Source organism: Pelophylax lessonae (assembly GCF_965119305.1).
Source record: "Pelophylax lessonae genome assembly, chromosome: 2".
Classification (NCBI taxonomy): Eukaryota; Metazoa; Chordata; class Amphibia; order Anura; family Ranidae; genus Pelophylax; species Pelophylax lessonae.
The window spans coordinates 293,144,245-293,159,592 of record NC_138769.1 but is presented as its reverse complement, the minus strand read 5'-3'; the positions used below and the strand labels follow the sequence as shown (position 1 = coordinate 293,159,592).

Genomic DNA, 15,348 nt, shown 5'->3' with positions numbered 1-15,348 from the left:
CGCGTTAAAAAAAAAAAAAAAAAAAAAAAACCACCAAAAATGACAGAAATCTTTCCCTTTGTTAGTAAACGCAATAACTTTTGCGCAAACCAATCAAAATACGCTTATTGTGAATTTTTTTACCAAACATAGGTAGCAGAAAACAAATTGGCCAAAAATTTAAAAAAGATTTTGATTTTTAAATTTTTTTGGGGGGGAATTTCATATAAAAAAAATGTGAAAAATATTGTTTCAAAATTTACGCTCTTTTTTTGTTTATAGCGCAAAAAGTAAAAATCGCACAGGTGATCAAATACCACCAAAAGAAAGCTCTGTTTGTGGGAAAAAAAAGGACGTAAATTTCGTTTGGGTGTGGCGTCACACGACCGCGCAATTGTCAGTTAAAGGTGCACAGCGCCGAATCGCAAAAAGTGACGTAAGACAGCAAAATCCTCTAGTGGTAAAGTGGTTAAAAAAAAAAAAAAAAATTCTGAGGTTTACAACCTCTTTAAGAACAAACCTACAGTCCTTAACGATCAGATTATCGTACGATCACTTCGAAAGTGTTGGGAAAAAAAAAAAAAAAAGGGGGATCCTTATCCCGATATCATAGCTATAGTAATTGCACCTATAGAGAAAATAAAGTAGTGTTTTACAATGTTCTAAATAATCTATTAGGGGTTATTGTTTAATGGTGCAAGCTACAGGTCTACATCCAAAGGGCAGCAACCTATTGCACCAAAAAAGATTTTGCTACATTCAAATTACAAACGGTTACCTAACAAAGCACACATCATCGACAAGATATAAATGACCACACTTTGAAGCAATTACATTTTTCGATTACGTCATTTAGCTGCCTGTATTTCCAGTTATACAGCTGTAAAATTCAGTACGACTTTACCTTGAAGGTTCTTGCAGCTGAAATACCTGCCACTTCCTGGTTCTGCCATTTGTCCAGACTCAGAGGTTGTCAGTGATCTGGCCTTGACGTTCTGCTGCTTATCCACATAATAATGGCTGATTAGGAGTTACTGACCTGCTTCTAGAACTGCAGACAGGAGTTGGCACAGACCAATAGCAGTGCTGTCTGGTCACCTTTGAAAGCTGGAGTGCGGACAGCTAAAAAACAGGATCTGTGAAGAGAGCAGGAACTTGGCTTTACCTCCCTGACCCCTCCCCTCCAGGTTTTGTACTTCCCAACAGCCAATGGGAGCTGAACACTGGAACCCAGCTGAGCTGCTTTAATCACTGGCTTTCCACTAGGCTGCTTTCCTGTCTCACACTCACTTTCCCAGGCTATGTCTGCTTTGTCTCTTTTACACTTTGTGCGTGACAGCCACGTCCCACTGCGCAATCTGTAAATACCTGAAGTGTGCTTTCTGTAAACGGCTGGCTATTTTTACATTTTTTTTTTGTATGTTTTTATGAATACCGCACATCTAAACTTTTATAGTTATAATGAAATAACAATGGAACAAAAATTAAAAATAGTAACAAAAAACAAAAACAGTTTGAGACACTGCGTCACAAGTCAGCGTGACTTGGTTATTTCCACAGACATGAGTCTTCATGCACTACTGCCGTAACGGTATTAGAAAAGGAGATTTTCTTTTTTTTTTTATCAGGTGAACAAAGGCTCATACACACAGGCATACAGAGTAAACTTGGGGTGTATTTCTGCACTAGGATAATATTATTATTATTATACAGGATTTACATCGCAGTTGACGCAGTTATTTACAACATAAGGGCAGACAGTAGTTACATAGTTAGTCAGGTTGAAAAAAGACACAAGTCCATCTGGTTCAACCAATTAAAAAAAAATAAAAATTACAATACAATTTAAAGCGGAGCTCCACCATAAAGGGAAAGCTCTGCTTGTTTCCTTCCTCCCCCCTCTGCTGCCACATTTGGCACCTTTCGGAGGGGAGCGGGTACCCGTTTTTGACATTTACCCATCCCCACTTTCGGATGAACAAAGTCCACCAGAAGTTTAGCCTCTTCCTCCTTCCCCTGCCGCCGGGCCATTAAAGCGCAGCACGCTTCGCGCATGCACAATAGGGACCTGCCTATGAAGCCAGTTTCCCTTACAAGCAATGGCGGTGAAAGTCGATTGAAAAATTGGCTGAGATGCCGACACTGTGGGATCCCTGGACAGGTAGGTGTCCTAATTTCAAGAGTCAATATCTACAGTATTTGTAGCTGCTGACTTTTTTGGTAGGGGGGCTGGAGCTTCACTTTAATACAGTAGGAATCAGAAAGTCCTACTCGTTACAGCTTACAATCTAAGAGGGAGGGCAAAGAAATACAAAACAAAATAAGTGAGGGGATGGGCTGATGGAGAGCCAAGTACAGCTGGCCACAGTAAAGTCAAGTACACACGAGTCGAATGCTAAGCAACATTGTCCAGTTCAATAAAAAAACAGCCGACATTCCCCCCCCGTGTGTATGGCAGCTGACCCGACAGAAGCCGGCCAAAAGGCTAAGCCAATGGCTGAGAGCGCTGATTGGAGTGTGCTGGTGGAGGGGACTGTCCCACTGTCAAAACATAATAGTTCAGCAGGGAGATCGCTGTACTAACATGTTAATATAGAGGCTCCGACCTGAGCTGTCAGTTTATTTTTTTGTTCAACAAACTGATAGCGTGTACCAGGCTTTTGGCTTGGTTCCTACAGGTTTTGTTTTAATGGGCTGCCCTGTGTGCGAGAAATGCAGAAAATAAGTCCCAGACTGTTTTCCAAAAACACTGCAGGACCATTCGGCTTGGTGAGCATGAAAGCGCGGTGCGTTTGCAAATGTGTGGGGGTATCATTACCAATAATGGATGTTTTCAAAATGGCAGCATGTTTCTCTATGTGTCGGGAAAGCGTACAATTTTGCATGTATTTCAGACTCGCAAAAGGTCTTAACCTAGGCTACTGGTTGACTGTATGCAGCTATCTGCTGATCAACGCACCTACTTGTGTAAACCCAGGCATACTTAAAGCTAGGGTTGTACACATATCGTTTTTTTTTTTTTTTTTTAACCGGCAAGTACGAGTTTCGATACCTTCGGTCAAGTATTTTCTGATACCCAGTACCGATACCTTTGCAGTGCAAATTGAGCACATTCAATTTGTATGGGCGCAAATCGCACTACAAAGGTATTGGTTTCAGGTATCGTAGCATTTTCACGAGTGTGAGTACTTGTGCAAATGCTTAGTATCGGCACCGATATCGTTATCAGTATTGGTGCAACCTAACTTAAAGCCATAAGGCCCTGGATGTGTCTAGGGTTGTACACCCCTACACGGTAAAGATCAGTGTTTAGGCATACTTTACAGTACATTTTGCTGGACATATTTTTAAGGGATTTATTGACAGGTGCAAATTAGTCAAGATAAAACTTCTGCAAACATGTCTTAGAAAGTGTACTCAAGAGCCCATCCAATTCTCACTTATTAACTATATTGATCAGTATTTGGCTATACTGGTCAGAGCGCCACATCACACACATAGAGTGCATAGAGTGGTGATCTTTGATGTGAGCAGCAGCCCGATCCATCCCAGCGAGTGAGCTGTCAGCAGGACTAAGCAGTGACGGGGTGAGCTGCAGGGTGCATCCTACTATGCATGGCTGTGTTTGATGCCTGTACTGATTGTACCTTTGTTAAGTGCGGTTACATTTTTAATAAAAGGGATATATACAGAGAGCAGTATTTCTTTTTTGTTTTTGTATCCTTTTATGGCTGGATGTTTACTGTGGAATTGAGAAAGTGGGAGAAAGAAAAACCAGAGAGCCAGTGCATAACTGATCCCGGCTTTAAAGGGACCAGGCGCATTATGACCTTTTATAACTTAAATTATGGTGAGAATGCATCTATACCTCTTAGATAGTGGTGGAGATTTAGTGTGCTCATTGGGATTCATCTTGTACTTTGAGAAGGAGAATCATCACACACTTTTTTGAGCACAGATTATTATTATTATACAGGATTTATATAGCGCCAACAGTTTGCGCAGAGCTTTACAATGTGAGTGAAGACAATACAGTTACAATACAATTCAAAACAGGAGGAACTAGAGGACCCTGCTTGTTAGAGCTTACAATCTAGAAGGGAGGGTCAAAAGGCAAGAACCGTGGGGGGTGGGCTGAGGGATAAAATGGAGGTATATTTGTTAGGTGTGGGTAGGATAGGCTTCTCTGAAAAGGAGGGTTTTCAGAGATCGCCTAAAAGCTAATAGAGTAGGAGATAATCGGACAGATAAGGGTAAGGAGTTCCATAGGATTGGAGAGGCTCTGGAAAAGTCCTGGAGGCTAGCATGGGAGGAGGTGACGAGGGAGCTAGAGAGCAGGAGGTTTTGAGAGGAACGAAGAGAGCGATTAGGTTGGTATTTTGAGACGAGGCTGGTGATGTAGCTGGGGGCTAATCTGTGGATTGCTTTGTAAGATTTTGTAAGTATTTTGAATTTAATTCGTTGGGTAAGCGGAAGCCAGTGGAGGGCTTGACAGAGAGGAGCAGCGGACACTGAGCGATTTTTTTCACCTTTTTTTTTGAGCTCCATTTTGTAAAGCTATCAATGAAGTTATTAATAATGTTTTGATTATTTCTGAATGTGGACACTGATTTTGGGTCTTGGTGTGGCACATTGGGTGAATAATTTGTATCTAGAAAGGGCCCAATCAGTAACAGGAATAACTGTAAAGCCTGCCATCCAGGGCAGCCTTTTTCAACCAGGGTGCTCAGGCACCCTGGGGTGCCTTGAGGTTTGTTCAGGGGTGCCTTCGCAAAATGCCTAAAAAAATTGCTCCAAAATTGTATACAAGCCAGGAGATGGATGTAGCCTGCCTTTTAGTTACACAAAGTCACAGGATTTAATTGTGCACCATTACAACCTTCTAGCCGCCGGCTTCCTAAAAACCAACGACCCTCCCCTGCTCCTCTCTTTCAGTGCTGGAGTCATATTAGCTGAGTGATGGAGAAAAACTGATGGAGAAGAGAAACATTGGAATACTAGTCAGTACCAGTGTGCAAAGTGTAAAAGATTTGGAAGAATAAATCCCATCTAACTTTGGGTGTCCTATATATGTTGATGTTGATGTATTATGTACAACTATTAGAATAGTTTTTTACATTTTAGAATGGGGTGCCTCAAGACTGTTTTATAATTTTAGTGGGTGCCTTGAGATAGTCCATAATTTTAAAGGGTGTCTTGACTGAAAAAAAGGTTGAGAAACACTGATCCAGGAGGCTGAATGTAAAAAACAAAACAAAAAAAACCCTTACATTCTGGACAAGCTCCTTTAGAATTTTATGTGGCCAGCTTTACTTCTGCATCATTAATTTAGAACAAAGATTAAATTAGTCAAAACACTCCAAACAAGTAAAAAAAAAATGAATAAAATAAAAGCCATCAATAGGGGTTGGTATTACCGATAATGCAACAAACACTTATAAGACAAAAAATATGAAAATATAGTTTACTTTGTTCACATTTTTACACGGTTTCCCCTGCCTAAAGCATTTATGAAAAAATATATAGAAAAGATTCTAACTATGATCATCCTTCCTTGTCAAAATGTTTTCCTATCCAGAAAGTGAGCAGTCACTGAAAGGTTGTCTTTGATTTTGATTAATGTGCCAGCCAGGTTGCTGATTTCTATTAGCTTTGATTAGGTTTAGTTAAGTATTTGTCCTCTCTTTAGTTTAACCTGTTGTACTATGTTCAACAGAGCAGAACATTCACATCACTACAGTGCACTGACCCCTCTCATTCTGCAATAACAGGTCACTAGTTATCCTATTTTGGAATTATGGGTCACTGCATATATTGGAAAGAAATTCCTCCAAAATTATTCAAATAATACATGCACTTTTTTTGGCCCCCTCCTCTGACCTAACAGATTCCACCCTCTCTCTTTGCAGATGCACACTAAAGCCCCGTACACACGAGTAGAAATTCGGCCGGGAAATTTCGTCCGACGACCGATCTGCCGATTTTCGGCTTGTTAGTATGGTGCTTCTGACAACCGACTCCGACTTTTAGGCCGAAAATAGCCTGGTGTGCAGGCTATAAATTTTTTGTCGACCATCAAAACACGTCCGATTTTCGTCTCATTAGTACAGATTTCTATGGGGAAAAACCCTTATGAGCAAGACTAGGCATGCTCAGAGATGAAAGAACACATACAAAGCAATCCAACACATGACATCACTTCTGAAGTAGAATTCTGTTGTGCGGGAAAATTCGTGTGCAGCCTAGAGCACATTCCAACCAACAGACACGACTCTGGACAAAAGACGGACGACCGGTCGGCGGAAATTCGTTGCGTGTGTACGAGGCTTTACTGAGAGCCGACGTCCATGGACTCCAAGGATTGTTTATATTCAGTGTTGCAATTCCTCCCTCTATTGCCTCTTCTGAGCAGTAGAGCATCAGTGAAGCCTAAAGCCCCGAACACACAAGCCAAATGTTGGGTGACATCGGCCGGTTGTTATTGCCCATGTGCATACCAGCCAGTCCAAAAGAAGCAGGCCATTTGGCTGGCTTCTTTTGGACGAGCATCCTGAAAAACCAGCAGCTGACCGGCTCCCAATCAGCGCTCTCAGCCAATGACTGAGAGCGCTGACTGGAGTGTTCTGGCAGGGGCGGCTATCCCACTGTCAGAACACAACAGCTCAGTGGGGAAGATCGCTGTACCAACATTGGATCGTAATTACAGTAGCTCTGACCGGAGCTGACAGATTTTTTTAGTTCAACCCAGCAGAAATGCATAGTGTTTACCAGGCTTAACCACTTTAAGACCGGAAGGATTTGCCCCCTTAATGACCAGGCCCTATTTTGCGATTCGGCACTGCGTTAATTTAATGGACAATTGCGCGGTCGTGCGACGCTGTACCCAAATAAAATTGACGTCCTTTTTTTCCCACAAATAGAGCCTTCTTTTGGTGGTATTTGATCACCTGTGCGATTTTTTTTTTTTGCGCTATAAACAAAATAAGAGCCACAATTTTGAAAAAAAAAAGAAAACAATATTTTTACATTCTGCTATATGACATTAAAAAAAAAAAAAAAAAATTGAAAAATCTAAATTTTTTAACATTTTAGGCCAATTTGTTTTCTGCTACATATTTTTGGTAAAAAAAAAAAAAAAAAAAAAAAAAAAAAAAAAAAATCGCAATAAGCGTTTTTTGATGGATTTGTGCAAAATTTATCAGGTCTACTAACTACGGGAAAGATTTATGTTGTTTTTATTGTTTTTGTATTTTACTAGTAATGGCCATGATCTGCTATTTTTTGCGGGACTGCGATATTGGGGCGGACAGATCAGACCCCTAATTGACATTTTTTACACTTTTGGGGGTACCAGTGACATTACTACAGTAATCAGTGCTATAAATATGCACTGTTACTGTAATAATGGCACTGGCATGGAAGGAGTTAACAGTATAGGTGATCAAGGGGTTAAATGGGACCCTAGGGGAGTGATTCTAACTGGGGGGGGGCGTGGCTTTTGAGATGACCATAGAGACATGTGATCCTATATAGAAGGATCACATGAGCTCTGTGATCATTTCAGGGAGAAGGACGGTCAGCTGTGTTTACAACAGCCGACCGCCCTTCTCTCTCAGTGGGGAGCGAGCGTGGGTGTCAGACGGCAATCAGAGCCGCCTGAGACATGCATCGGCTTCCCCGCTAGCTTCCCGCGCGCCACCGACGTTGATCTATGACGGTTTGCACAGGAGAGCCACCCTGCCGCAGTAAATAGGCGGCGGGTGGTCAGGAAGTCGTTAAAGTGGTTGTAAAGACTTGTAAAGGTTTTTTATCTTTATGCATTAAGATAAAAAGCCTTCTGTGTGCAGCAGCCCCCCCACTTACCTGAGGTTCATCTAGATCCAGCGATGTTGCAGGAGTGTCTCGGCTTCCCAAGACTCCCCTCCTCGTTGGCTGAGACAGCAGCGTGGCACCATTGGCTCCCGCTGCTGTCAATCAAAGTCAGTCAGCCAATGAAGAGAGAAAGGGGGTGGGGTGGACCACGGCTCCATGGCTGAATGGACACAGGGAGCTATAGCTCGGCTCAGGTGCCCCATAGCAAGCTGCTTGCTGTGGGGGCACTCAACAGAAGGGAGGGGCCAGGAGTACAGAAGAGGGACCCGAGAAATGGCCCGGATTCGGCCCGCGGGCCTTGTGTTTGACACAAGTGATCTAAACCATTCCATTGTAGCTCTGGCTGTATGTTTAGGGTCATTGTCCTGCTGGAAGGTGAACCTTTGCCCCAGTCTTAAAGCGGAGTTCCGGCCACAAAATCGACATAATCGATTTTGTGGCCATCCGCTTGCTTTTCGTCACCTGAAAAGGAAATGGATAGTTACGTTTTTTTTTTTTTTTTTTACTTACCTTGTTATTGTAGAAAAATATACTCACCTTTCTTCCACTTCCTCCCTCGGCGGCCGCGGCCCGCGCCGTCACTTCCGGTTTGCAATGATTCCTAGGAGCTGAACGTCATCGCTCCCTGGAACCAATGCGACGGCACCAGCCCCGCTCGTCACTTCCGGTGCGGCGACGCATTCCTCCACAGCTTCTGGGCATGCCCAGAAGCTGCTTAGCAGGGAATGCGGTGCCGCACCGGAAGTGACGAGCGGGGGCCGGTGCAGGCGCATTCTGGGAGAAGAGGACACGGAAGAGGACGCAGAAGAGGATCGCGCTGGCTTCAGCTGCCTACATCCAAGATGGCAACGCTGGAGAAGAAATTTTAAAGGTAAGGATTTCTTCTTGCAGGTAACTGCGACCCGGGACAGTACAGAGGCTATCCATTGTGGAATGTACTAGCCCTGACTGTCCCAGGGGTATTTTTATTGAAAATCTTTTTTCATGGCTGGAACTCCGCTTTAAGTCTTTTGCAGACTCTAACAGGTTTTCTTTCAAGATTGTCCTGTATTTAGCTACATCCATCTTTCCATTAACTCCGACTTGCTTCCCTGTTCCTGCTGAAGAAAAGCATCTTTACAACATGATGCTGCCACCACCATGTTTCATGGTGGGGATGGTGTGTTCAGGGTGATGTGCAGTGTTAGTTTTCCCCACACAGCGTTTTGCTTTTAGGCCAAAAAGTTACAGTTTTGTCTCATCTGACCAGAGTACCTTCTTCCATGTTTGCTGTGTCCCTCACATGGCTTCTTACAAACTGCAAACATGGTTTTCTTTCAACAATGGCTTTCTTCTTGCCACTCTTCCATAAAGGCCAGATTTGTGGAGTTAATGACTTAGCCCCGGTTCACACTTGTGCGTGTGCGGGGTTCGCATGTAATATCGGAGCGCACTGCTCCGACATTACATGCGATCGGCTGTGCGGTGCGAGTTTAGCCATACAGTTTGTATGGCTAAATTCGCACCGCAGCCGCTCCAAACACGCACAGGACCCTTTTTTCTAGCCGCATCAGGATCGGATCGCACAGCGGTTCACACTTGTGCGATCCGATCCTGTGCGAACTGCACGATCGCACTGCGATATGCGATCAAACTGGGGGTGTCGTTAAGATTACATTGACACCCCCAGCGTATCGCATATGGCAGTGTGAACTGCCGGGGGTGCGTGTGCGATGCGGGAAAAGGCTGCGAATTCGCAGCCTTCCCGCATCGCATATATGTGAACCGAGCCTAATAGTTGTCCTGTGGACAGATTCTCCCACCTGAGCTGTGGATCTCTGCAGCTCCTCCAGAGTTATTATGGGCCTCTTAGCTTAGAATGAAGGTATTTGTTTAATGTGTACTGTTTTTGTAAGATTTTCGTACGAGAAAAATCAGAAACGAAAGACTGCACATGATCAGAAACAATAAACAAAAAAAAAAAAAAAAGTTTGTCATATAAGAATTTTCAGATATTATTCCCTTCCTTAGTTCCGACTTGCTGTGAAACAACGAGGAAAATCGGACGATCGTTCACCTGATTTTCTTATAGTGTGTACTAATGATCGAGCAATATCGGTTTTTCATTGCCGATAATGATATTTTGGTCAATGCATATCGTATCGGCTGATATTTTCGTACATTTAAAATTTTTTTATTTTATTTATTTCTTTGACAGGTACTCTTGTGGAGGGATCTGGGGGTCTAAAAGACCCCAAACCCCTCCTCTGCACTTAAAAGCATTCAAAACACCAAGTTTGGCTGTTTTGAATGCTGTCATTTTTTTGAATTTGGCGCCAAGTACCCAGAAGTGATGTCATGACATCACTTCTGGGTTTTTGCATGGAGACCCGAATGTGGCTTTGATTGGGTCTTCGGCTACTGTGCAGGCTGGTTGCCCGGGTCTCCCGTGGGACGGAAGACCCAGGGGAGCCGTGAAAGGCAGTTGGAGGGGGTGGGGACGTCCCCTATTGCTCCTTGTAATGACAGCTGAGTGGCTTCTCAGCCACATTGGTTGTCATTACAAGACAGCTAACCGTTGGTTATGGACACCGGTACCGGGGTGATGCCTCTAGCTGCAGGCATTACTCCCGTACAAGCACTTTCCCGAAATATCGATCACCTTGGTGGCCGATTCCGATATATCGGGGAAAGTGCAGATTGGCCCTCGATATATCGGCTTTGCCGATAATCGGTCGATCCCTAGTGTGTACCCCACTTTACAAGGTAAGGTAAACAAAAAATCGCAATGAGCGTGTTTTGATTGGTTTGTGCAAAAGTTATCGCAGCTACTAACTACAGGAAATTTATGTCATTTTTATTTTTTTTTTTTTTTTTAAACTAGTATTGGCGGCGATCTGCAATTTTTTATTTTTTTGCGGGACTGCAACATTGCGGCGGACAGATTGGACCCTAGACTGACATTTTTGACACTTTTGGGGATACCAGTGACATTACTACAGTATTCAGTGCTATACATATGCACTGTTACTGTAAAAATGACACTGGCAGGGAAGGGGTTAACTTTATTGAAGAGGGAGGGGTTAATGTATGCCTGGTGCTTACTGACGTGTGTGGGGGGAGGGAATTGTGTGACACAAGGACAGATCGCAGGTTCAGCTATGCTGAATCCTGCAATCTGTCACTGCCTGTCACTTAGGAGATCCGCCCGCTTTGTTTACACAAGCCGGTGGATTTCCACACTCGATCCCCGGCGATCGGGGAAGAGCGGCGGTGATCACCGGCGCTCTTTCCCTGGCCCGACTCCCGCTGTGACTGAATACAGCGGGAGCGAGCCTCCGGCGGCACGCGCGCGCAGCCCACGAGGGGAGGAGTCCAGCGACGTAGGTCTACGTCGCTGGACGATATCGAGCCACTTTGCTGCAGTACGGTCAACGTGAACGGTTGGCAAGTGGTTAAAATAAAAAAAATACAAAAAAATACCCAGATCAAGGTTTGATCTAGGTCAGTGCCAGGGTTAGTGTTTGGGTCAAGGTCACGATCAGTATTTTTTTGGACAAGGTTTTTTTTTTTTTTTTTTTGGTTTAAATTAGCATGAGTGTGTTTTAGGTAGGATAAAAAAAAAATAAAATAAAGCAAAATGCGCACTATTGTTTTTGGGCTGTTCTATGGGTATAAACAGCAACTGACATACGCATATGTGGTACTGCTGCGATTGTCAGGAGTAGGAGAATTTATTTAGGGTTTTGATTTGGTGAAAGGTTATGCTGCTAGCAAGAAATAAACAGCTAAATAAAAAAAAAAAATTTTTTTTTTTTTTTACTATTTTGGGACAATTTTCCTTTGATAATAAAAAGACAAAACCAAAACAAATATTTGGAGATAGCCATTACCATTTACCACTAAATGAAAGCCCAATTTGTCCTAAAAAAAAACAAAATGAGGTATAATCCATCTGGATGCACAACGTATTTGTGATGATATGTACGGTTTTACTAACACGTTTTTTTGGACCTGCGAGGTAAAGTCATACTGCGCTAGTATGCATCGCATGCTAAAACATTATGTTAGACTTACCTGAAAACTATTCTCTCCAGGAATTCGATGTAATCGCTGGAGGCAGCGTCCATCTTCACCTGGTTTTCCTCCTCGGTCCACAGTCTCCGGCTGTGTGACAGGCGGAGCTGCAGTGACATCACTCCCGCGCATGCGTGGGGAGATGTCATTTACTGTACAGGTATCTGAAGGAACGGCACAGGTGGCTGTTCCTTCAGAGCGCATGTGCCGATGAAGTGATCAGCTGCATGCAATGTAAATATCTCCTAAATGGTACAGATTTAGGAGATATTTACAGTACTTATAGGTAAACCTTATTATAGGCTTGCCTATATGTACAAATGTTGCCTTTGCGTTTACTTTATGTTTAAAGAAGTGGGCATAATGAAACCTATGGAACTGCCACCAATGGAAAACAGTGAGAGATTCCAGTTACGGGGAGGAGAATGGATTGTCCAGGAGAGGTAACTGTGGGCCCAGATAGCAAGGGTAACTTGCCACAAATTTGCATCAGTGTTGAATTGTTAGGCCCCTTTCACACAGGCGGACCATTCAGATCCGCCTGTCAGTTTTTTTTGGCGGATCTGAACAGTCCCCCCATGCATCTCTATGGGGCATCGGATGTCAGCGGAGACATGTCCGCTGACACCCGATCCGTCAAATCTGGACGGATGGAAACCCTATTTTCCCTCTGTCCAGTGGATCGGATCGGATGAGAACGGACCGTCGGTATCCCCATAGAGATGTATGGGGCTCTGACAGCTGCGTCTCCCCACACAGCACGGAGACACAGCTGTCATTCTCCTGCTCAGCGGGGGATCGGCGGATCAATCCCCCACTGAGAAAAATGGAGTCCGTCCGACGGACGGGCTGTGTGAAAGAGCCCTAAGTTTGTTAACTTGCTGCACATTTTCACTGGCAAGTTGTACACTTGCAGAGCACTTGAAGCACAATCTCTGGTTGACACTTTTCCCATATTGTTACACATTTTCATGGCAAGTCTCTAGCAAGACCAAAGTTGCACTGGGGAGTCTACAGCAAAAGCTCTGCAAGTCTACAGCATGAAAATTCAGTCACAGTGACCCCTGTGGTGGGATGACTATTGCACAACATAACTGAACCAGAACTTGCAGCAGACTTGCAGAATGTTTGCAAAGAAAGTTGATCTGGAGCAGTGTTTCTCAACCTTTTTTCAGTCAAGGCACCCTTTAAAATGAAAGACAATAGCAAGGCACACTTTAAAATAGTTTTACATAATGCAGCAACATCCACATGTAGGACACCCAAAGTTAGAGGGAATTGATTCTTCCAAAGCAAATACACTTTTGCACACTGGTAGTGACTAGTATTCCAATGTTTCTCTTCTCTCTCAATTTCTCCACATCAGTCAGCTAATGTGACCCCAGTGCTGAGGGAGAGGAGCAGAGAAGGGTCAAATAAGAATAGTGTGGGGGCAACAGACATCCTCCTTTTTAACTAATGACATCATTGGTTTTAGGATGCCAGTGTCTAGTCATAATGGTGCATAATGAAAATCGGTGGCTTTGTGTAACTAAAAGGCCGACTTGTATACAATTTTTAGGCATGTTGCTGAGGCACACTTGAAGGAACCCTGGTTGAAAAAGGCTGATCTGGAGTCATGCAATGTAAACTTGCTGCAATTGTGCAACAAACTTATGAAGCCTGGCAAGTCTAGCAATAGCTTAGCAAGGCATTTTCAAACTTGCAGTACAATTGCTTGCTATCGGGGGCAGTTTGCTAAAATATCTGGTGGTGTCTCAAATATTATGCGGGTGTAATAATTGTTATATAAACAAAATACAATTTTTTTTTTTTTGTAAGCCATTTGTTTTCCCTGATATTAACCACTTGCCGACCGCCGCAAGTACATTTACTGCGGTCGTCAGCCCCTCACAGACAAAGTGACGTATGGGTACGTCACTAGCCTGTGAGGCTCTGGGGAGCGAGCACGCGCCGCCGGTGGCGCGCTCCCGCTCGGTCACGGACCCCCCCCGCGCGTGTGCCCGGCGGACCCGATCGTGAGAGCGGGAGAAAGGCAGGTGGCTGATGTAAACAAACCGCCTGTCATTCTCCCCTGTGTAGGAATAGTGATCATACGATTCTACTATGTAGGACCGTTGATCACTGTTCCTACACTTCAAGCCACAGCCAATCACAGTTAGAATCACGCCCCTAGGGACACACATAGCCCCTCCCTCTCAAATAAAGTTAACCCCTTCACTGCCAGTGTCATTTTACAGTAACAGTGCATATGTATAGCACTGATTACTGTAGTAATGTCCCTGGTAACCCCAAAAGTGTAAAAAATGTCAGTCAAGGGTCCGATCTGCCTGCCGCAATGTCGCAGTCCCACAAAAAAAAAAAAAAAAAAAAAAAAAAAAAAAAAAAATCGCAGATCGCCGCCATTACGCGTAAAAAAAAAAAAACAACAAAAATGACAAATCTTTCCCGTAGTTGGTAAACGCAATAACTTTTGCGCAAACCAATCAAAATACGCTTTTTGCGATTTTTTTTTTTTTTACCAAAAATATGTAGCATAAAACAAATTGGCCTAAAATGTTAAAAAAATTTTGATTTTTACATTTTATTTTTGGGCAATTTCATATAAAAAATGTGAAAAATGTTGTTATTTTTGCAAAATTGATGCTCTTTTTTTGTTTATAGCGCATGATCAAAAAATCGCACAGGTGATCAAATACCACCAAAAGAAAGCTCTGTTTGTGGGGGAAAAAAGGACGTCAAATTTTAGGTACAGCATCGCACGTCTGCGCAATTGTCCGTTAAAGTCACGCAGTGCCGAATCGCAAAATACCCCCTGGTCAGGAAGGGGGTAAAATCTTCCGGGGCTTAAGTGGTTAAAATAGATTTTCCCTTTTTTTTTTTGCACTTTTAAAGCATGAATCCACTGTATACTTTGCATCCCCTTGGCAACCCAGTTGTCAGGGAATTCCCTGCATCAGCAAAGACTAATAAAATCCACAGTAGGATGAAGCTGCAGCAAAACGAAGCCAAATAACATGAAGCCCCAGATCATTCCCACACATGTGTGGCAGCCACCTTCTCAGGGGAAAGAGACAACCAGGAAGGCCGTAAGATGTGGCGAATCTCTCCCCCTAAATCCATCTCCTGTGGCCCTTTCTTCCAGCACTCGGTGTCCTTCTGTAACCAATGGCTACGTGTTTTATTGGGCCGTCGTGTAATTGTATATACAATGACCTGCGCCCATACATCGAGCCATGCATGAATTAGCATAAAGAATCTTCCTGACGTCAGAGCGGAGGTGTGAGCACCGGGGAAACTGACATCACTGCAGCCTCTGCCGGCTGGTCCTCCAGGTGGAGCCGCTCTATCCCGAGCCTTTTGTCGTTGATCCTCCGTCTGTGACCTCTGACCTCGACGGGGAGGCCTGCGCTGGCCGGGGGCTGCGATGTGAATGTGACC

At 43.7% G+C, this 15,348-nt stretch overlaps 1 protein-coding gene across 2 annotated transcripts in view; it reads right to left on the bottom strand.

The window, feature by feature from the left end:
• Nucleotides 1-1,139, bottom strand: part of PRICKLE4 (prickle planar cell polarity protein 4) — a 39,929-nt gene extending 38,790 nt beyond the window's left edge. Inside the window, exon 1 of one of the 2 annotated variants that reach the window (XM_082247622.1) lies at nucleotides 1,019-1,139. Coding sequence is in view for 1 of the 2 variants with exons in the window: in XM_082247621.1 (XP_082103747.1) it covers nucleotides 884-932 (49 nt within the window). In the remaining variant the exon portion in view is untranslated. The other variant, XM_082247621.1, reaches the window with a different exon arrangement.
• Nucleotides 1,140-15,348: the final 14,209 nt, after the last annotated feature.